At 37.6% G+C, this 21,583-nt stretch overlaps 3 protein-coding genes across 5 annotated transcripts; 2 read left to right on the top strand and 1 right to left on the bottom strand.

Moving 5' to 3' along the window:
- The first annotated feature begins 496 nt into the window (after window positions 1–496).
- Window positions 497–4,677, top strand: ciao1 (cytosolic iron-sulfur assembly component 1). 3 transcript variants are annotated; one of them, XM_058389143.1, is made up of 8 exons: window positions 497–600; window positions 674–823; window positions 930–1,078; window positions 1,490–1,601; window positions 2,072–2,160; window positions 2,288–2,477; window positions 2,593–2,674; window positions 3,987–4,677. In XM_058389143.1, the coding sequence occupies exons 2-8, from the start codon at window positions 685–687 to the stop codon at window positions 4,219–4,221; spliced, it is 996 nt and encodes a 331-aa protein (XP_058245126.1). In that variant the 5' UTR covers window positions 497–600; window positions 674–684; the 3' UTR covers window positions 4,222–4,677. The 3 variants fall into 3 exon arrangements, with proteins under 3 accessions (XP_058245126.1, XP_058245127.1, XP_058245125.1); XM_058389144.1 differs by having other exon boundaries at window positions 514–600; window positions 679–823; XM_058389142.1 differs by having other exon boundaries at window positions 536–823.
- Window positions 4,678–5,431: 754 nt separating this feature from the next.
- Window positions 5,432–10,056, bottom strand: ufd1l (ubiquitin recognition factor in ER associated degradation 1). Its single transcript, XM_058389145.1, has 12 exons — window positions 9,908–10,056; window positions 9,473–9,605; window positions 9,154–9,186; window positions 8,606–8,727; window positions 8,351–8,481; window positions 8,170–8,242; window positions 8,014–8,082; window positions 7,126–7,194; window positions 6,993–7,040; window positions 5,883–5,971; window positions 5,723–5,804; window positions 5,432–5,556 (listed from the first exon to the last, which is right to left on the bottom strand). Exons 1-12 carry the CDS (start codon window positions 9,908–9,910, stop codon window positions 5,482–5,484), a joined length of 927 nt encoding a protein of 308 aa, XP_058245128.1. The 5' UTR covers window positions 9,911–10,056; the 3' UTR covers window positions 5,432–5,481.
- A 229-nt stretch (window positions 10,057–10,285) lies between these two features.
- Window positions 10,286–17,206, top strand: cdc45 (CDC45 cell division cycle 45 homolog (S. cerevisiae)). Its single transcript, XM_058389139.1, has 18 exons — window positions 10,286–10,462; window positions 10,655–10,714; window positions 10,823–10,915; window positions 11,047–11,184; window positions 11,729–11,884; window positions 11,969–12,027; window positions 12,113–12,161; window positions 12,280–12,341; window positions 12,424–12,474; window positions 12,586–12,705; window positions 12,792–12,923; window positions 13,865–13,963; window positions 14,064–14,225; window positions 14,322–14,460; window positions 14,617–14,700; window positions 15,593–15,711; window positions 16,142–16,218; window positions 17,017–17,206. The coding sequence occupies exons 1-18, from the start codon at window positions 10,412–10,414 to the stop codon at window positions 17,079–17,081; spliced, it is 1,716 nt and encodes a 571-aa protein (XP_058245122.1). The 5' UTR covers window positions 10,286–10,411; the 3' UTR covers window positions 17,082–17,206.
- Window positions 17,207–21,583: the final 4,377 nt, after the last annotated feature.

The raw sequence follows: 21,583 nt of genomic DNA, 5'->3' as shown, positions 1-21,583 counted from the left end.
AGGCTGCAGTCCATTGTAAAGCGATCATACTTAAGCCCTAATCCCTTCGTAGGGTGCCTCCTTCATAAACACAACTCAGTCTGACTGCTGCCCAATAAAAAGCGGACTTGGACTGCCACAAGTTTATCGAGCTGACACTATTTAAATATCAAATAAGGAAAATGAACAAACAAGAACAACTTTCAGTTTCCAAGGGTAACAGAGCTGAAGAGTAGTAACAGAGTTAATGTCCTTTAATTCCCTGAAAAGCACAATTTGTCACACTATGTGTGTAAGAGAGGTTTATCGCACCAAATAGGGAAATTGGTCATAAAATAAAAATCAATTTACAGTACTAGTGGAGCTCGGCTTTTTCCCATTCACACAGACACAAAGGGGCAATGCTGCCTTAATTTATCTCTATTATTTTAAATAAATAAATAAATAAATAAATAAAACCTTTCTAGCACAAGGGGCTGGAGATATGTGTGTATGTATGTATGTATGTATGTATGTAGCAGCTGTAGGTGTAGGCGGCGCTATAGTTTATGTAGTAGTATTGACCAGGAAGCACCGAAGAAGGATCGACTCAAAGTCGGAAGTATCTGATAAACAACCGTTGTAAGTAGCAGACATTGCTGTGTTAACATTATCAGGTGACTGAAGTTTTTAATCAGTGAGGTTCCCGTGTTAGAACAGCATCAAATGAAGGACACACTGGAGCTGGGGCACAGACTGAGCGCTCACCCGGACTCACGGTGCTGGTATGTGGCGTGGAGCCCGACAGGCGCGCTGCTGGCTTCCTGTGGAGGAGACCGAGCTATACGGATATGGGGCAGAGAAGGTAGACCTTATTCACATGTCCACGCTGCTCATTCTGGCTCACACTCATGCCTGAAATGTAAAGCAAACTTTATGTAATGAATGTTGTGTGGTTTGTGTGCGCACAGGAGATAGTTGGCAGTGTAAGTGTGTGCTGTCAGATGGACACCAGCGAACTGTCAGGAAGATCTCCTGGTCCCCCTGTGGGAATTATCTTGCATCCGCCAGCTTTGATGCCACCACGTGTATCTGGAAAAAAAAGGATGACGATTTTCAGGTAAAACCATGAAAAGCACAGTGTGTTAATTATATCCCTCTTCAGTGCTTAGTTTACTAAGGATCATTTTCTGCTCTGCCTGATACACTTGTACCAGCACAACACACACTAAGCTTCAGTTACTGCGTTATCAGTGCTGTGCTGAACATGATCCACCAGCAAATGAATACCTAGCCAGCAGTGGCTATCTAACTGACCCTTTCCATTGATGATGAAGATGAAGAGCACTGAGAAACTGTAATGGGCTACTGTCAGTAACAGTAATATATAAACAGTAACATTTAAATGTTTAAGTATGTAAATGAACTACTCTATATTAGAGATATGAAGTGCAAGAGTATAAGTGAAAACATTTAACCTAACTTAAAAGCTTTCTGCTTGGCACTCAGACAGAGTATGTTTTTTTCTCAGTGCCTTACAGTGCTGGAGGGACACGAAAATGAGGTGAAGTGTGTTGCATGGGCCCCATCTGGTAACTTATTAGCCACCTGCAGCAGAGACAAGAGTGTTTGGATATGGGAAGGTGTGTATTATAACAAAACTTTGACAAAATTTCAGTCAAATATGACCCTTTTGGTTTTCAGTCAAGAGCAAAAATTCCAAAGAATTTGACTACTGGTTTATCTCTATTTTTACACCTGTTTTCAAAAGTTTTCATACATCACCTGACAGAATGAAATCCCTATAAAGTTTTGCATTTCAGTTTAATTACTTATTATCAGCTCAATGTTTGGAATTATACCCTACTGAAGTGGCAGACTTGTCAATGTTACACAATGTTATGTTTCTCATTTACCATTTAATCACTTTTCAATTTCAGAACATAAAAAAACATGATAAATATTTACATTTTGTGCAGCACTGTTTTTAGTACTGAATCATCTTGAATGTTTTCCTTTACCAATTTAGGGCACCAGCACAGTCTGGAAAAAGTCTTATTTTAATCTTATAAAATGTGTAGCTTTATATTAGCTGCCTTTTTTTTCTCCTCAGTGGATGAAGAGGATGAGTATGAGTGTGTGAGCGTCGTAAATTCTCACACGCAGGATGTGAAACATGTCGTTTGGCACCCCACACAAGAGGTATTATTTTCTTTGTTTAAAGATTTACTAATGCGGCTCTGTTCTTATCTGCAGTTCTGCCTGTATCACTGAAAAAACTGGACTCTTTATTTTCGAGCATGTCAATGTTAGTGTTTCTTTTTAACAGCTTCTAGCTTCAGCCAGTTATGACAACAAAGTATGTATTTATAAAGAAGAGGATGATGACTGGGAATGCCGGGCAACCTTAGAGGGACATACATCAACAGTGTGGAGTCTCTCCTTTGACCCTGAGGGCCAGCGACTGGCCTCTTGTGGTGATGACCGCACTGTGAAAATATGGAAGGAGTGTTTAGCAGGTGAACAAGAATTTTAAAAGAAAATGTATTAAATGAATAAATTACAAAGGCTTTTAAATGTTTTCCAAGTTAGTTTTAAATTGATTTTTAAAATCTACATGTTACCTCCCTACAGGTGATGAATCTGTCGATGGTTCATGGAAGTGTGTTTGCACCTTGTCTGGCTTTCACAGCCGCACAGTATATGATGTTGCATGGTAAGTACTAGAATTGGCTTTGACCTTTGTCATTGTCCAAGAGCTGTGACTTCTTTTTGTTTCTATTACAATCTTGTACTTTTCTTTAGTGAGTTAAAATTTTGTTCTGAATATAAGAAGTCATGTTTCAAAGCCATTTTAAAACACCAGAATGCATAGAATTTATTCTATACATTCTAACAAGATGTTTTTATTTGGCTTAATATTTTTACAGTTTTTTATTTTATTTTTTTTATTTGGAATGTCTAGTGGGTGAGAAATAAAACATCCAGTAATTATTATATGTATAAACATATTTAAGGATTTGCTTTAACAAATATTATTGCACTGCCCTTTGAGTTTTCATGGCATTACTTGTACCAAGAAAAAACACTTACATTAAATCTAAGAGGTGAGGGTCATGCATGTGGATCAAATGATGATCTAGAAGAAGACAAAGGGAAGACTGTGAGATCAGATATCTCTGAAGTTTTTCATAAATCAATAACCATGCAAATTGAATCAAGTGAGAGAAATTCTGGGCTTTAACACTAAGCAGAGGTAAATAAATCATAAATACATTAGCTTGTCCAGCAGGTAGGTGGCAGCTCCAGTGTGCTGTTTTCGATGAGGAGACCTTGTTGAAAAGGTGGTAGCTAATGTAATGTTTCAGCCTGTTAAGTGCATTAACACAGACTAAAAGAAAGGAAGACGTGTATGATCATGTAGTATACCATGTCTGTACTCTTGGCAAATGTTAAGCAATGCCTGAAGGATTTGCTGTCCTCAAACCATACATAAAATACATCATTTGAGTCTGACTAGAGTCTTTATCTTCTTTTGGTTTGTTAAATCGTGACGTGACCATGATGTGCTAGTCAGGAGGGTATGACAATTAAGTTGGACTTTTATTTTGCTTGTTTTGGTCAGTGATTTCACATACACTAATGTTCCTTATTATGTAAAGATAATCTGCCTAGAAAAAAATGTTCTTCGCTTTGGTTACAGCATCACTGTACATCATAACACTTGAAGTGCATTATCTTTAAACATACAAAATTAAAAAAAAACGTTTGTGAAAGACTGGGCCTACTTCTCTTTCTGGTAGTCGAACAAACTTGTTCAATGGGCAACTACAAATAAAAAATAATAGCTTAACAAGAAATCTACTTGTCTTTTGCTTTGATTGTATTTTGCCTCACGTATAAAAGTCTACCCAGTGAATACTTAATACAGTACTTTGTTGACTTTGCTGAATGTGTAACTTTGTTAATTTGTGTGTTAACAAAATTTTTATTTTTATTTTTATCATTTTTATTTATTTATTTTTAAGGTGTCATCTAACTGGTGCACTGGCTACTGCTTGTGGAGATGATGGAGTTCGTGTTTTTAAAGAGGATGCAGCCTCTGATCCTGAGCAACCTGTGTTTTGTTTATCTGCTCATGTGCCCAAAGCCCATAGCCAAGATGTTAACTGTGTGGCCTGGAATCCCAAAGAAGCAGGTTTGCTGGCCACATGCAGTGACAATGGAGAAATTGCTATCTGGAACTACCAATCAGATGCTTAATATAGAGAGGGAATGTTCTCTGTGAGCTCTGCACTGGCTTCACAAAGCAGTCAGACAATTGTTCATTGTCTCATTGTTGTTTATTTGCTGAAATGTTAGAATTTGTCTGTATTATCTTCTTTTTAGGCTTATTTTACAGTGATGCAGACGGCAACAGCACTGTGACATTCTTCTCCTTAGCTCATTTTATGTGTAATGTTTTTACAAATATGTACAGCATACCTGCTGTGCTGGTCAGTTTGACCCCCTGAAAATCCAGCTATATTTCCTTGCATATGATCACTTGTGTATCTATATGTATTAAAGTATACACATATTAAGTAAACATATTTGTATATTCTTATACTGTATATTGTTACAAAAAGCTTCAGGCTTTTGTACATGTCCAAGGAACATGTGCAAACTTTTGACCAATAATGTAGAAGGTACAAACTTATTTTATTCAAGTTTCTGTTTATATTTTGTACTTGCATTATATATGATTATGGGGTAACATTTCTGTTGATAAACATTGTTAAAAATGTTAAAAGAGACACAACTTCAGCTTTATATGTCAATAAATAGCTGTGTAGCAAAATAATTGAAATTATGCAGAGGGATGAGGATTGATTGAGAGTTTATGATCAGTTCTCAGAGCAGTTGCATGTTCCAGAACATCCCTCCTTTTATACAATATTTGGACAATTTAATACATAACCACTCACATTAACAAACACAAAATACCAAAAAACTCCAAATTTCTCTTAACATACCAGTTAATGTGCAAAATTCTGACTATTATGTAACCTTTTAATGAAATAGGATTAAATCAGTTAATTTCAAGGTACACATGACTCATTTTACACATATTATTGTGAAAGAATAGGCAAAAGGCTACATAGAGGTGTATTAAGCTTTTGGATATAAATATAACAAACTTTATTAATGTGTGTGTTTTAAGATTAGAATATAATACGAAAAGCAGAAAAGAATTCAACCTGCAACAATGGCTCAAAAGTAGCCTCATGGACTCTTCCTTATTCAAATTATGTTAACCTTGCATATATAAATTAATTAAAATATCATGTATAGTCAATGGATTTACACCAGTAAGGGGTGTAATGATGTGTCATATCCTGTGGCAAAAACACGAATTATCAGTGAATTCCTTTTCTTATGTTCTTTTATCTGGCACTTGACCTTTACATCTAAAAACAGAATACATTAGGAGTAGTTTGTAGATGCTTTTATTATTCGTTTCTGGTCTACATGTGGTTTAAATCACGGTTTCCTTCCCTTCTTGCGCAAAGACTGGCCTTCTCCCGAGAATGCAATGAAGCTACTGGAAGAGTCATCCTGCACAAAAAGAACAGAATCAGTAAGATGTTTCACTATTTGATGGAAGTGTACCTGACTTTATATTTATATATTATTTCTTGAACTAGTCATCATTTCAGGTTTAGAAACGTTTGTAGTGTGGATAGATGATTAGAGAGATGATATGACGAGTCATTTGCAGTACCTCCTCTGTTTTCCGAGGCTGTGGTCTGGAGTTTCTGATGAAAGTGATCTTCCCAACTTTAAATTCATAGTTCGGAATACCCCTGTCAAAAAGTTACAAAGGTTTCATGAAAAGTCCTAAATCGCAGTTAGAATGGCCACATGTGAAAGTTCTTCCTTACCGTTTGATGTCACCTGGTACGATGGGAGAAGGACTTGGCTCAATGCCTTTCTTCTTTCCATCAAGACGATTTCCAGAGCCTGTGAAAGCCTAGGCAGAATGAGACAGAGCAGAGAAAATGTAATTCAGTGCTGTTTTTAATTTCTAATTGCGTAACATAGTAAGAACCGACTAAATACACTCGCCAAGCACTTTATTAGGAACACCTGTGCACCAACTTATGCATGCAATTCTATAAACAGCCAATCACATGGTAGCAGTGCAATGTAAAATCATGCAGATTACAAGCCTGGAGCTTTGACAAATGTTCACATTTTTCTCCATTCTGATGGTGATTAGTGATTAGTGATTTTGACTATGGCATAATTCTGGTGCAAGATGGGCTGGATTGAGTATTTTTATGGCTGCTGATCTCCTGTGATTTTCACACACAGCAGTATCAAGAGTTTGGACTAGAACAGCAGAAGGGCACATCAGGTTCCAGTATCCAGCCAAGAACAGGAAAAACAAGCTGAAGCTGTAGTGGGTAAAGGCTCACCAAAACTAGACATCTGAAGACTCAATTTCTATTGAGGCACACATGGTATGGGCAAAAATTAATTTTTAATCAGACACACCATTAATTAATTATTAATTTAATTCCAATCAGTCATCTCTTGTATGCCACAGACATTTTGAGTATTTTTTATTTTTGTGAATCCATCCATGGCCACAATTTACTCATCTTCTAGTGGCTACTTCCAGCTCAATAATGCACCATGTCAAAAAGCAAGTCATCTCCAACTGGTTTCATAAACAAGACAATGAGTTCAATGTTCTTCAGTGGGCTTCCCAGTCACCTGATTTGAAGCCAATAGAAAATATTTGGGATGTGGTAGAACAGGAGATTCACTGAATGAAAATGCACCTGTAAAACCTGCAGGAATTGCATGATGCAATCAAGTTAACATGGGCAAGAATCGTTTATTTTGTGAAATCCATGCCAGGAGGAATTGAGGCTGCTTTGAGAGCAAAGCGAGGCCCTAGCCAGTATTAGTAGTGTTCTTAATAAAAGTGCTCAGTGTGTATATTGTCTTGTAAGAATATAGTGACAGTGTTGTGTTTTGCTCACTCTGAATCCAAGATCCATCTCGTAATTGCTGGGGTCTGTCTCTTCATCCTAAGAAGCAAACGGGTTTGATTTAGTTTAAGAGGGAAAAAAAAAGTAATTTGTCTTTTCAATAAAGTAATTATTAAAAACATACTGCTGGCTCCTCATGATGCTGTGTAGGTCTCTCTGGCTCTTTATATCCAAGTGGAGCATCAAAGTCAACCTAACGAAGAATGAATGAATATATAAACAATTATTAATTACACAAATATTATTTATATAGTATAGGAGTGTGTATGCAATTATCTGATCAGTCAATCATGTGCCAGCAGAAAATGTAAAATACCATGCAGACATTCATGGTTGTTGCTTGTAGATCTGCTGGTTTGAGTATTTTAGAAACTGATCTGCGATTTTCACATAGAACAGTCTCTAGAGTTTACTCTGAATGGTGTAAAAACAAAAAAGAACTGAGTTCTCTGAGTAGAAATATACTGTTGTCTATAGTAACTCTCTTTTTAATCATGGTGAGCAGGAAAGCATCTTAGAATGCACACCATATCAAACCTTGAGGTGGATGAGCTACAACAGCAGAAGACCACATTGGTTTCCATTATGGGCACAGAGTCAGCCAAACAGGACAGATGAAGATTAGAAAAACCTAATCTTTTTCCATGCCTCACCTGTCCAGTTTTGCAGAGTCTGTGCCCAAGGCATTTCCACCCAAAGTAAACTCTAGAGTCTGTTGTGAGTGAAATTCCCAGGAGATCAGCTGTTACTGAAATACTCAACTCAGCTCATGAGGCACCAACAACCTTGCCATGGTCAAAGTCACAGAAATCACACATTGTTTCAGCAAGATATTAAGATATTTTGCATTGTGCAGCTGCCACAAGATTGGCTGACTAGATAACTGTATGAATGTGGTTGGTAAGTCTGTTTGTTAGTGTATTATATAAAATTTTATACACACACACATACACATATATATATATATATATATAACATAATATAATTAAATACAGCAGTGCAGTAGCCTTACATTCATATCACATTCAATAATGGAAACTGCTTTGTCTGGTTTGGTCTCCATGACACGCAGCTCATAGATCTGAAATAGACAAAAATCACCTTTTCATATCTTGCATTTTTCACTGAATAAAAAAAAAAAAAAAAAGAATCTCAATCATTGACCCACCTTTTCATTGTAGTTGATGGCAATGACATCACCTGTAGTCAAGCAGGCAAAGTTTCTCAAAGCATTTTCCAGTCTAGGGGAAAAAAAACATAACATTTCGTTAGATTTTGCTAGGTCAGCACGGTTTTCTCTACAACAGGGCTGACATTAAATTGTAACGGTGTAAATGCATGCAGCTTACACAGCTTTGGGGTTTGTGATGTCCAAGAAGTCTGGACTCTGGGGCTGAAATTTAGAGTATGTTGCCACCATGAGATTAACACTTTCAACCTGGACTAAACCTCCTTCTTCCAATAAGAGGTTCTGCATCATCTGTGGGAAGATCATACAAATATCAATTGAATATGACTTTGCCTATTAAAAAATTAACATCAGTAATTACAATAAATATATAATTTCAGTTCACTATTTTTTTTTTCCAATTTTTGACTCTTACCCAGTGAGGCAGGTAACAGATCCCTTCATCAGCAACAAACTCCAAAACACCACAGTGTGTCATTCTGTCTGAGTTTTTATTGGTCAGTTTAAACAGCATAGGGTATGTGATATTAAGTCTGCCTGTAGTAAGACAGAAAACAATGGTGACTCACATATGATTAACAAGTGATATGTATCATGACTAGTTCAAATAAGCATCCTTTACAGAGACTTCTGCTATTTGATTACAGACTACTTAATGTGTTGTTTTATCAAGCTATATAAGCAAACTGAACAGCTAAACAGTGTGTCTGTCCTCACTCGGGCTGTCTCTAAACCCCAAATCTCATTAACATTAAGAGGAATACTTAGTAGGTCAAAGTGCTCAAGCACCAGAACAATATTTGTGTATGCAAGGGTTTTATGTGTGGTTGACTGATGGACAATTTGCTGCAAAAGGCACCACATTTGTATTTCTCCCCCAAATAGGTGAAAACGTATGCACCAGTCCAGTAACATTTCAGTATCAGTAACATTTAGGAAAAAGCATTTAACATCTGTACTCACTTAGCTGGTCTAGTGCAGATGGAGGCATGATAACTGTGAAAAGAGAAAGAGTGAGTGAGAATAGACAGATTCAACAGATGTAGCTGGAAGTAAGTGGAAACCTGTTCACTACAGTAGTCGAGAGAGAGAGAGAACAATTACAATGGACAAGAAAGTTTCCAAACAATACCATGTACAAAATGAGAGGTAGTGGGTTTAAGCTCATATTTAAATAAGAAACTGGCAGTGCAAATACAACAGACTGTTCAAACAGGTCATGATTTACTAAAGGAAAGTAAGTTAATTCAATAAAAACTGTGCTATATGGAGGATTTCAGACTTTTTCCGCCTTTCTCGACGTCTGATCGGTCGTTGGGTCCGGCCAGCATCGACACTGAGTAACAGCGGTACTGAGTGGAGAAGCGGTTGTGGAAGGCCCGCGGGATCGGGTGATCAAACATGTTAAAGGAAAACTGTACAGAAGAGAAGATGACCATAAATAAATCATACACACAGACCTCGGGCCTTTCTGATCACATTAGCTCTGCTTATGTTACACTGCTGTAAATACTACAGATTGCCTCCTAACAGTAGTATAATAATTCACCATTCACTCCACACTGTAGAACAACACGGAACACTCAAAACAAAACACAGTGACGCTGCAGCTTTTATTCACTGGCATTAGCTCTCTCTCAGCTAAGTTCACTAGTACAATTTACTTTAATCAATCATAGACACTAATACACTGATAATTACAGTCTGGAGTACCCACCATGGTGTCCTGTTATTTCTATACAGTTTCAAATACTATACAAAATATTTCATGAAAGCTGTCCACGACGGAACAAGAGCTCTCCCTTCACAGGGAAGTGCACACAGACTAGGAGGATGTGACGTTACCCCACAACAAACCCACGGTCCAATCAAATTACCGTTACGCCATGAGGCAAACCCGGAAGTGCGTCAAATTCGGTATCCAGGGACAGTAAGCATCTAATGTTCCTTTTTGTAGTATGTTTAGTTTTGTTACAAGAAATCGGGAAACATGAATAAATCTGAACATTTTGGAAATATTAAAGGTTTCATTTACAGAACATTCCAGGACAGAGACGAGCAACTGTCGCTCTGATTCTATTGGATACCGCTGTAAGCTCCGCCCACTCTTTCACAAACGAATTTGGCGCCAGAGTTTCAACCCTGCGTTATAAACCAGAGAGTTTTTAATTGAATATATAATTGCGGGGAAGTGTTGACGATTTTATGTCCTCTATTTAAGATGTTTGTAACAGACATTAGAAAGGAATTTTATGATGTTGTTGTTAATCAGGTGAGTGCCTCGCGCATTTTATTGACAAGCTTGTTAACGAAGTTCGTGTCTGGTCGGATAGCTAGCTCGCGGAGAGCTGTCTGTTAGCGACTGCAGCAGTTAGCGCATATCCTCGGTAACAGCCTGCCGCTTAGATACTGGACTTGGAATTATTTATTTATTATTTATTATTACCGTTTGTTATTGTTTTAGAGAGTGGCCCTTCTCGTGTCCTCGGACATCGACGCGCTGTGTGCGTGTAAAATCTTGCAGGTCGGTTGATTTTTTTTTTTTATAGCACTTTAATTACGTAGTGTGTCTTAAAGGGATGTGACTGCGTAATATTCTGTCCTGTATTTTGTCTTTGTTATTTCTGTCCAGGCTTTGTTCCACTGCGATCAGGTGCAGTACACACTGGTACCTGTGACAGGATGGCAGGACCTCGGTACAGCTTTTCTGGAGCATAAGGAACAGGTAATGTTTCCGTTTTTGTACTTTTATTCTCCCACCTTCTAAATTGATCATCTTCTTCTGTGTATTTGATGGTTTGGGACCAAAAATCTGGGAAAAGATTCACTAATTCTCTCTTTTTTTGTAACTTATAGTACAGGTATTTTGTGCTGATTAATTGTGGGGCAAATGTGGACCTGTTGGAGACTCTCCAGCCTGATGAAGACTCCGTGTTCTTCATCTGTGATACCCACAGACCTGTTGATGTGGTGAATGTTTACAATGACACACAGGTAGGTTCACATACCCAAATTACTCTAGGATTCCTACAAAAGATGAAAGTCTTGCGACTTATGTTTTCAAGGTGTAAAATATGCGTAATATGAAACAAACAGGAAAATGTTTGATTTCTCTGTTATGAGTGGACTGAAGACATTCAGTAGAAAACATTTTATTTTAGTTAAAATGATCTTGTCACTTCTCTATGAGCCGTGTTATTGGAAGTGCAGTTCAGTGTGAGCTTTGTAACCTTTTTAATCTGGACATGGCTGTGAATGGTAAGTATTTTTGTAGTTATTACGTGTCATCTAACATCAATAATATTACACCACTATGACTGATGTAATTAGATAGAAATAAAATAGGTCAAACCACAACAGGCATTAAGAGTTCTGTAATAAATAACTTTTTAGATTGTTTTCAATTTGTGCCAAATAAGATTCCAGCATTTCTATAGCTAACATGATAGCCATAATTTGTGCATGCCAAATGTCTAGATGCTTGTGTGGATCTCTAAACTGAATTCCCCAATAAAAAAGTAGATTTCTTCTATTTCAGATCAAACTGCTAATTAAACAAGATGATGACCTTGGTGTGCCCTCCTATGATGACATTTTCCGTGATGATGAGGATGAAGACAGCGATGGAGGGGATTCTGGGAATGAGAGTGATGGTGGCTCAGAGCCATCTGGGAAACGGCGGCGTTTTGATGAGGTAGGATTTCTTCTTTCCCTAATGATGCCTGGGGAAAATAATGTTGTTTTTGTTGATTTGGCCTGATGTTTTAACATTTTTCAGGGGGCATTGGAGCGGAGAATTGAGCGTCAGCGAGCAAGGAGAGAGTGGGAGGCTCGACGGTCAGTCATACTGGTTGAAGAATTGCTAGTTTCAACAGTGCATTTAATCGATATGCTTATCACGAAAATGCCTTTGTGTTTTCAGGAGGGATATCCTGTTTGATTATGAGCAGTATGAGTACCATGGCACTTCAGTAAGTATGGGTTTCTGTTCAGTGTGGTTTTGTTATACTTGTTATCTGCCTGTTATAAGTAATTTGTTGTTTATTGAATTTAGTATATCCTCCTGCATCACTGTGTTGTTTTGTACAGGCAGCAATGGTTATGTTTGAGCTGGCCTGGGTTATGACCAAAGATACCAGAGACATGCTGTGGTAGGACTTATTTTTAAACAAACAGAATGTATGTACATAACGAATACCATCAGGGTATGAATGCTTTTACTGTGCTTGACAGGTGGAGCATCATTGGTCTGACTGATCAGTGGGTTCATGAAAAAATCACACAGTAAGTATTTCTCCTTTGACCTTGTATCAATGGCTGTTCACAATGCTCATTCATTTTGTGATAACTAAGCTGGTAATAATATCTAACTCCAGAATCTACTGCCTCTTTCAGTATCAAGTATGTAACGGACATTGCTACTCTGCAAAGGCATGTGTCTCGCCATAACCATCGCAATGAGGATGAAGATAACTCTGTCTCTATTGACTGCATGAGGATCACTTTTGAATACGAGTATCCTGTCAAAACTGTATTTTTAGAAAAGCAATATTGTGTGCTTGTTGTGTTGGTATGTACAGTCCCTTAACTAGGTCTGTTAGCTTGAGATTGGCTTTGTACCAGCACTGGTCACTGTATGAGAGCATCTGCAACTCCTGTTACACCTCCTGCAGTTTTAAACTCTGGTCTATCAATGGGCAGAAGAAACTACAGGAGTTCCTGGCAGACATGGGGTGAGTCTCTATTTCCATTATTGTCTATTTCTAAATCACATCTAAGCCAGGAAGGACATATCAGTAGCAGGTGCCTGGAACTGAGTAGGTTCAAGAACCAGGAAAAAAAAACATTTGAAAGGGTTTTCATTTGGTGTGTATGTTCATATGTAATGTTTCACAGTGTTGTGACCCACATATTGTCACTGTAATGCACGCTAAACATTCTGAATGGCTACCAAGGACGAGTGATTTTCAGAGTCTGCAACATGTAAAGAATTTGGTAGTGTGAAAATACGACTAAAATGAGCAAAATAAATTGGAGTCCTCAAATACCATTATTGATGTCATTGTCATGTGGTTGAACACTTAAAGATGCCAGCCAGATTCAAACTTTTTTGAGGATATGAGGATGGGGAAATGCATGAAAAATAAAACAAATCTGATGGTGGAACTGCTGGCTTTCTTTACGTTCTTGCTGGGTTTTTGTTGTTGGTGTGTTTGTTTTTTTTTTTGTTAAACATTAATTAAAATGAGAGCTGAATGGATGCCTTTATTTGTTACATAATTGTGTCAACTTTCTGATCAGTAACCCAGAGCTTTTAACCACAGAGCCACCACTCATATGCTACATTAGAAACTCTGTTAGAAGAGGATAATAGCACTTGTTCTTTTCCATGTATTATGTAGGCAGATCGAACTCAGCAGATCCAGACAAGCAAACGTGTGCTGGAACTTTCGTTTACCCAGTGGGCTAGCTAATGAAATCATGATTTGTGCGTTAGTGTTAGTTTTGTTGTTATTATCTGAACTGTTTATTTTCATATGATTTATTATTGCTGCAATCCTGTTTTATTATATCGTTTATTAATATAACTGGAGTGGTTTGACAATTTTCATTCTTTGGATATTCTTGGATCATATAGTCCACTTTAAACCACTTTATCTCCATGTCATCATAGCCTCCCACTCAAACAGGTACGACAGAAGTTTAGCTCCATGGACATGTCAATCAAAGAGAACCTTCGTGAGGTCATTGAGGAATCCTCCAACAAATTTGGGTAAGACAGCGTTTATATTAAGTAAATGTTCAGATTGTTCTAAATTGATTACCAAACCTTTCCTTGGCTCATATGGAACTTTTTTTTATGTGGATATAAGAATGAAGGACATCCGTGTCCAGACATTTGGCGTGCATTTCGGCTTTAAGAATCGTTTCTTGGCGAGTGATGTGGTACATGCTACTGCAGCCCTGCTGGAGAATGTGGAGAAGGATGAGACTGCTACAGACAACTTCATCAAAGCTCTGGATTGCCTCTCACGGTGAGCTCAAACACAACATGCATGCAATGGTTTATTAGACCAATTTAATGTGCTTAAAAATTTTATGTGCTTTGCTCCATCTGTGTGTGTGTGTAGGAGTAACATAGAAAGGTTGCATTTGGGAATTGATCTTGCTAAGAAAAAGCTGAAGGCTATTCAGCAGACAGTCGCCAGCTGCATCTGTACTAATCTCATTCTATCACAAGGACCCTTTCTTTACTGTCATTTACTGGAGGTAGGAATAAGTACATATACAGTTTCATTTCCATTCTCTTTGTAGATAATAGAAGAAAAAGTAAACATAGATGTGTAATTTGAACTTTCTGTACATTTTTCTGATTTTATGAAGTGAAGCTTTGATAGAATTCTCTTCTATTTTATGGCATTTTAGGGAACTCCAGATGTAAAGCTGTTTTCCAAGCCTTTGGCCCTGACTCTGCTCTGTAAATACCTGCTCAAGGCCTTTGTCTGCTCTGTAAGGACAACAGATGATTGATACATGGTTAAATATGAATGAATTCTTTGTTGTTTCAAATTCTCAAGGTTCTCACTCACAGTTCAGCACAGGTCCTCTGGACCTCATTTATCAAGCTGGATTTGAACAAATGATTGTAAATCATTCATCTGTCCATTTACACAGGAAATTTGATATTCATGAAAATCATTGAATTTGGGAATCATGCTCCTTGGGTGTATGCATGATCAACTACAAATCATATTGTTTGGCCGTTTTATATATGGATTACACTGTCCAGGTTAATAGTTAGTGTTTTCAGTTACACACATTTAATGAAACATCACATTTCATATAATTAGCATTAACTAAAAAATTAAACAAGGCTATGTATATAAAAAAAAAACACACAAGCAACACTTTAGAGCTATTGATAAGTGATAAATGTGGTATGTTTCAAGTTAATGACACTTGTGACACGTACCCTCCTGCTTTTCACATATGGTATCTGGGAGTGTGTATTTGTGTGTGAGAAATGTACTGCTTTGAATGAAATGGTTAATTAATTATTTATTTAATGCAGGATTACTTCCTTTAATTCATTATTTTATTTGTTTAATCATGGTTTAGTAATTGGAAATGTATTATTTAATGCATAAAGTTAAAAATGTAGCAAGACTGGACCAGTTTATTTTGGACAAAGGTGGTGGTCTACAAATGATACATGAGTGCCTGAAAAACAAGATTATATTAAAACAATTAAATATGGTGGAAAAATAAATGATCAGTGTAACATACAGCATCACATGTTGGTTATTTGAAGTGTCTGCCTGAGTAATTGTAAATGTTTCTTACAACAAAAGACACTTCATGTCTTAGAGAATAAAAAACGCTCTCCCTGTCTGTGTGTTAGACTCGGAATAAGCGCTGCAAGCTGTTGCCACTCATTATGGCTGCTCCTATGGATGTGGAGAAGGGTACCGTCATTGTCTTAGGCATTCCACCAGAATCGGAGACCTCTAACAAGAAAAAGTAAGTAGAATATGCGGTCTTAAACTCGCATGATTTAGATTTACTTGATTTACAGTCACTTGTTTTTCTTTTTGTTTATTTCTTTGTTTTTGTTTTTATTAATTTATTTCACATAAACATTTGATGCATCACAGAAACAGATCATTTGAAATGTCAATTAAAAAAAGTTAAAAAAAAGCAAACATAACACCAGTGTAGGAATTCACCAATAAACACCAACAAATTTATATTGTTTAAATAGTGTCTGTTTTGCACGCAGGGTCTTCTGTATTTTCTAGATTAGGAAATACTTCTGTATGTAATATCAGAGTTGTGAGTGTGACCCACAGCTCATGACACAGCAGAAAGCAGAAGTATGCATGCGTGTTTGCAAAACATTAGTAATTGCAGTATGAACACTTGTGGTTTTTTCTCCCCCCCCCCCCCCCAGTTTCTTCGGCAGGGCCTTTGAGAAAGCCGCTGAAAGTACAAGCTCCAGGACGCTGCACGATCACTTTGACACTTCAAGTGGGTAACTGATGTAGCCAAAGGAACATCCTATTTTAGAGACATACAGTGTACATGTACCACCAGGTGGCAGACCTACCTCCCAGTTAGACTATTTCTAGTCAGGATAAAGCAGGGTAGCTACATTCAGACTGTGGGAAAACAGCAGTCAGCCACAGTTGGGAAATGCAGGTCAAATTCCTTATAACATGACTTAAATTGTGGCTTTTGAAAATGAACTTGGAATACATATTTTATGGAAATGTAATCTAAAAATAACTATTGAAAGATGAGCCACTCAGGCATCACTGTAAATTTATCCTATGTGATCTGTAGAAACCACTCTGACCAGATAGCGTGTTGTGCAGTATGGATTTGAGAAGCCATTCTGTCATGTGGTTATTGAAAATGATACCTATTTTATGTTGGACTGATCTGTAAAAATTGTAATACTTTGGCAACAGTTATTGATCTCCACATTACATTTGTAGCAATAACTGTTTTGCAGTCCTATTTTAATACATCAGTCATGTTGCAGTCATTATCAGTTACGTGAATGCAAGAGATACTTTATTTATACCAGTACAGTGCTTCCACTAGTTTTCCCTCACACTTGCTCACAGTAGTCTGCATAGAAATAGAGACTCTTATGTATCAGACTCACTGATACTGACACTTTGCTACTTTGTTCCATTCCTGTATGTCCACTTTTTATAAACACATTTGTTCACATGCAGTCTCATGCACACTAACTTTTTTTCAGATATTCTGCACAATGCAAGTATGAACTTTTTGTTTTATTTCCTCTTGTTCCTTTAGTTATTGAGTTGAAGATGGAAGACAAAGGAAAGTTTCTTGATGCCCTCATTACCCTGCTGTCTTAATGCTTCGCTCCATGCATCAAGCATCCCTTAAATATCACACACCAACAGAACATTGAGAACTAGGCTACGATATGTCCTCTCGCCTGACTTGGTCTCTTGTGTGGGAAAATTCTCTGTGAATGGAATTTTACATTGCTTGAGAGCAAATATGACATTTTAACATGTTTCCTATCAGTTTGGTGCCAGATTTGTGCTTTTATGCGTGTGAAGCCTTTCTGAAGCCCTTGACCAGAAGCTTGCACACATTTACTGCAGGTGTTTATCATCTGATACAATTCACATATATCTTCTTCTTTGTACTTTGTGTATTATACTGTATATTTGTTTTTGTTTTTTTGTAGTCTTGTTTGTTTTTAATGAGTGAAACTGAATATAAAAATAATGTAATTAAATAAAAGGCATTTTATTAACTTATCAAAAGGATATCATGAGTTGTGGTCATATATTCTTTTTATATGAACTATCATGTGTAAAATATTGTCTCATTTTTTAAGAGTGGGAAGTAAGAGACTGTGAGAACAGGGCCTCACTATTTGCTCTCACTAATGTGAGAGTTAAACTTGCTGAGATTCAACACATGCCATTCAGCACAAGAACAGCCAAAAGTATTACGTGAAATCAAGTATAATTTAGACTCTTATTCAGAATTGAGGATGATGAGATTTATGCCCATCAACTAATTTCCAAAAATTAAACAAAGTATTTTTCCTTTTAATTTAAATTGAATAATTTCACATTAGTGTAAGCCGTAAACAGACATTTGACAATTATAATAGAAATGTTGCTAATGTATAATATAAAATATAAAATGGTCTGACAATAATCACTTTTGCTGGATGAGATATGCCTTCATTCCAGTTAGAAGGTATTAGCTAAAACTGTTTTGTTTTATTTGGATATGTTACAACGTTTTCTTTTTCATCATAAGTGAATATACACTTGGGCAAAACTTTATCATATTTCAATCAAAACATCAAATTCAATTGCTATACCAACACTGATGAAAGCACTCATTCCCACCCTACTAATAACTGGGTGGAGGTGTGTATTATGGGTTATTATCTTTGTCTGAGCCAAATAACTATTTTCCTTACTCTGCAGGTGGGTAGAGTGTGTGCATGTGTGTGTTTTATATTTTCTTAGCACATGCAAACAGATCTGATGTGGTTTCTTACAGTTTATTTTCCATTCTTAAAATTCACAGTTAATAACCAAATACACTACTCCCAAAAAGTTAAGGATATTTGGCTTTTGGATGAAATTTATGGAAAATGTAAAAAGTTACGCTACAGTGATATTATATCATGAAATTAGGGCATTTAAGTAGAAGCATGCAATGGTGATTTCCTCATCTCAAACAAGTTATTGAAACAAAAGCCAACAACAGTGGTGGGTATACCACAACAAAAAATGTCAATGTCTCAATAATTTGTCATGTGCCCTTGACCATCAATTACAGCTTGACAAAGACGTCTCATGCTGTTCACGAGTCAACTTATTGTCGGCTGAGGCATGACATTCCACTCTTCTTGAAGGGCGGCCCTCAGGTCATTGAGGTTGTGGGGTGCAGGGTTACAAGCCTCTACACAGCGACTCAGCTGATCCCATAGGTTTTCTATGGGATTCAGGTCTGGTTCCCTAATGATGTGACCTCGATGAGCTGGAGCATTGTCGTCCATGAAGATGAAATTAGGCCTGTGTTGTTCATGCAGGGGCACAATGACTGGATTAATGATGTTATTCAGGTAGTACTGGCTTGTCACTGTACCATTCACAAGATGTAGGGCAGTTCTGTATTGAGTAGACACACCTGTCCAGACTGTAACACCACCACCACCAGTTGCAATTGCATAGCGCTCTCCTTGACGTCTCCAACATCGTTGGCGGCCATCATTTCTGCTCAACGTGAATCGACTTTCATCAGAGAACAGCACTGAGGCCCACTGGTCCCTCGTCCAGCATAAATGCTCCCTGGCCCGATGCCTGTGCCTGGTGGTGTGGTCAGGTACCATTGCTGGTCGTCTATCACGCAGACCACTCTGATGTAAACGGTTTCGAATGGTCTGATGTGACACTTGGGTGCCTCTCACCTCCCTTAAATGTGCCTGGAGTTGAGTGGCATTCATCATCCAGTTCTGCAGGGCACTGTTCACAATGAAGCGGTCATCAGCGTGGGTTGTGGCCAAAGGACATCCACTTCTATGCCTTTCTGTGACTCTTCCAGTATCCCTGTATCTCTGTCGCAACCTGCTCATGACACTCTGTGACACTCTAAGCTCAGTGGCCACTTCCCTCTGAGAACATCCTGTTTGAAGCTTCGCAATGGCGAGGTACTGTTGATCAATTGTTAGGTGTCGTCTTGGTCTCATGATGTCAAAATGTGAACAGCATGATGAAGAGGACTGTTTACATACCAATTCTAATTGAACCAGAAAATTTATTGGTCGATTCATGGATCAAACACCAGTTGTGAATTTTGCCGTCAAGCACCTTGTTAGAGAACAGCAAGTTATACAAAAAGTACTGAAACACTGAACAGTTGGACATGTGCATTCAAAAGTGTACAGAAGGTCAAATTAAGTTCACCTGTAAAGGTTATAGTGCATTTTAGGTGCATCCTGAAATTTCACCTGAGAGCCAAATATCCTTAACTTTTTGTGAGTAGTGTATATTGCAAGCATTTACAAATATACCAAGTACAGTATACTTCATTTTCCCTATGCTTGTCCTGTAAATACCTGTGAGAATCAAAGCTGGTCTGCAGTTTTTTTTTCTCTCCATCATTCTGACATAGAAACCTAGTGGTGCTGCTCAGAAGTGAGGCTTCCTCAGTGACATAGTATACACCACTCTGGGATTATCCCTTTTGTATACAGTTGGGTCTGTAATTTTGATGGTTGCCATACCCTTAAAACAGAAATGTCCTGCACTGTTTGGGGGGCTTGGCTGCTGCCACTATGCCTTTCCCCACTAGCTTCCTCTTGACCCGTCAGTTACCTTTGTCTTCCGGCCACTTTGCCTCATCCCACTGGCTGTGGCAGTGGCAGCTGCTAGAGCCTGGTATCTTTGAGCAAGGGGAGAGCAGGACAACATCAAAATGCTTACCTCTCCAGGCCACAGTCCCACTGCATGAGTTCTCAAGTTCTCATCTCTGCACTCCTCCAGAACAGCTGACATAGTAAGATTCCAGAGGAGCTGCCTGTATTCTCCTGAATCAAACATTTGGCAGACATATTTATCCAGAACAACTTACATTCATCACATTTATTAAACTGAGGGTTAAAGCCCTTGCTCAAGGGCCCAACAATAGCAACTTGGTGGTGCTGGGATTTAAATGCACAACCTTCACATCAGTACTCTAATGCCTTAACCACTGAGCTAAACTACTTCCCAAACAAAAGCTTTCCTGTCAAACAGGAGCTTTCAGATCTATATGAATATGAAGTTTAATGTACAAAACTTTACCTTGTACAATTATTTATGAGAAAGGCATGATACGATTAAAAGATAATTTGAGAAAGATAATTGTTTTTTTCTTCTTTAATTCTTCTATTAAATCATGAGAGCAGACATCTGAGAAAAATCATATGATTGGTGGAATTTTTTGAGACATGCCTAAGAAGATTTACATATATATTTACATAACATATATAAATGACCATTTTTGTTACTAGTGATAATGAAGAAACATTTATAAAACTGAACACACTGTCCGATGCAAGTAAATATTGCAGAACTGAAATTTCTCTAAGGCTTCTTACTTTACAGTTTTGAGTCAAATGAAATTATAAGCCCATATGTTGACTCATAACTTGGCAGATATAATAATTTTTATATGCATTTCTTGCTAACACTATCTTGATGTGTATTTGGGTAACTGCTCTGCCCTTCTCCACACACCTCAACACACACTCATTTATTTTTTTGACCCTCCTCATTGACTTCCTTCCTGTTTCCTGGGCTGATGATCGCTAAGCAGGAAGTCTCATTACTCTCCAACACTGTGACACATCTGTGCTACACACACATAAACAAAGGGGACCAGGACTGTTGGTTATACAGTATTATTCAAAAGCAGCAGATAAGTCATACACTTTTACACACTTCATATACTTTATACACACTAGCACACACAGCACTTACTCATTATGGTGTGAAAGGAAGTTCTGGCCATTAGGATTCAGGTCTGAGGACTTCCACTACAAGAATATTATGTCAGTAAATGTTTAATGTTGTCTAATACAAAACCACCATGATATTTCTGTAGTCAGTTTTGTAAATATAATACCTCTAGTGTCATAATGAAAACACTTTATTAAAAGGAGCATATATAACAGAAAGATAAAAAATAGTCTCAGAGTTTGCAGTGGTTCAGGGACAATGTCCAGAAAGTGACAATGTGTGTATGGTTTGAACAGGGGTGAGAGGTGATGTGTGAGGTCCTACTGCTGTGGTGATGCTCTGTGTGACGAGATAACAAATACTTAGCTGTGGGAAGAAGG

This window comes from Hemibagrus wyckioides, linkage group LG05 (genome assembly GCF_019097595.1).
Source record: "Hemibagrus wyckioides isolate EC202008001 linkage group LG05, SWU_Hwy_1.0, whole genome shotgun sequence".
NCBI classification, from domain to species: Eukaryota; Metazoa; Chordata; class Actinopteri; order Siluriformes; family Bagridae; genus Hemibagrus; species Hemibagrus wyckioides.
This window is presented reverse-complemented; position numbering and strand designations above follow the sequence as displayed.

Coding starts and splice junctions, on each gene's coding strand:
- ciao1 (XM_058389143.1), top strand. CDS start 685: ATGAAGGACACACTGGAGCTGGGGCACAGACTGAGCGCTCACCCGGAC. Junction 1,602..2,071: donor GAGTGTTTGGATATGGGAAG/GTGTGTATTATA, acceptor TTTTCTCCTCAG/TGGATGAAGAGGATGAGTAT. Junction 2,478..2,592: donor ATGGAAGGAGTGTTTAGCAG/GTGAACAAGAAT, acceptor ACCTCCCTACAG/GTGATGAATCTGTCGATGGT.
- ufd1l (XM_058389145.1), bottom strand. Junction 9,187..9,472: donor CGTCGAGAAAGGCGGAAAAA/GTCTGAAATCCT, acceptor CTCTTTTCACAG/TTATCATGCCTCCATCTGCA. Junction 8,243..8,350: donor ATCACAAACCCCAAAGCTGT/GTAAGCTGCATG, acceptor TTTTTCCCCTAG/ACTGGAAAATGCTTTGAGAA.
- cdc45 (XM_058389139.1), top strand. CDS start 10,412: ATGTTTGTAACAGACATTAGAAAGGAATTTTATGATGTTGTTGTTAAT. Junction 15,712..16,141: donor GAGACCTCTAACAAGAAAAA/GTAAGTAGAATA, acceptor CCCCCCCCCCAG/TTTCTTCGGCAGGGCCTTTG. Junction 16,219..17,016: donor CGATCACTTTGACACTTCAA/GTGGGTAACTGA, acceptor TTGTTCCTTTAG/TTATTGAGTTGAAGATGGAA.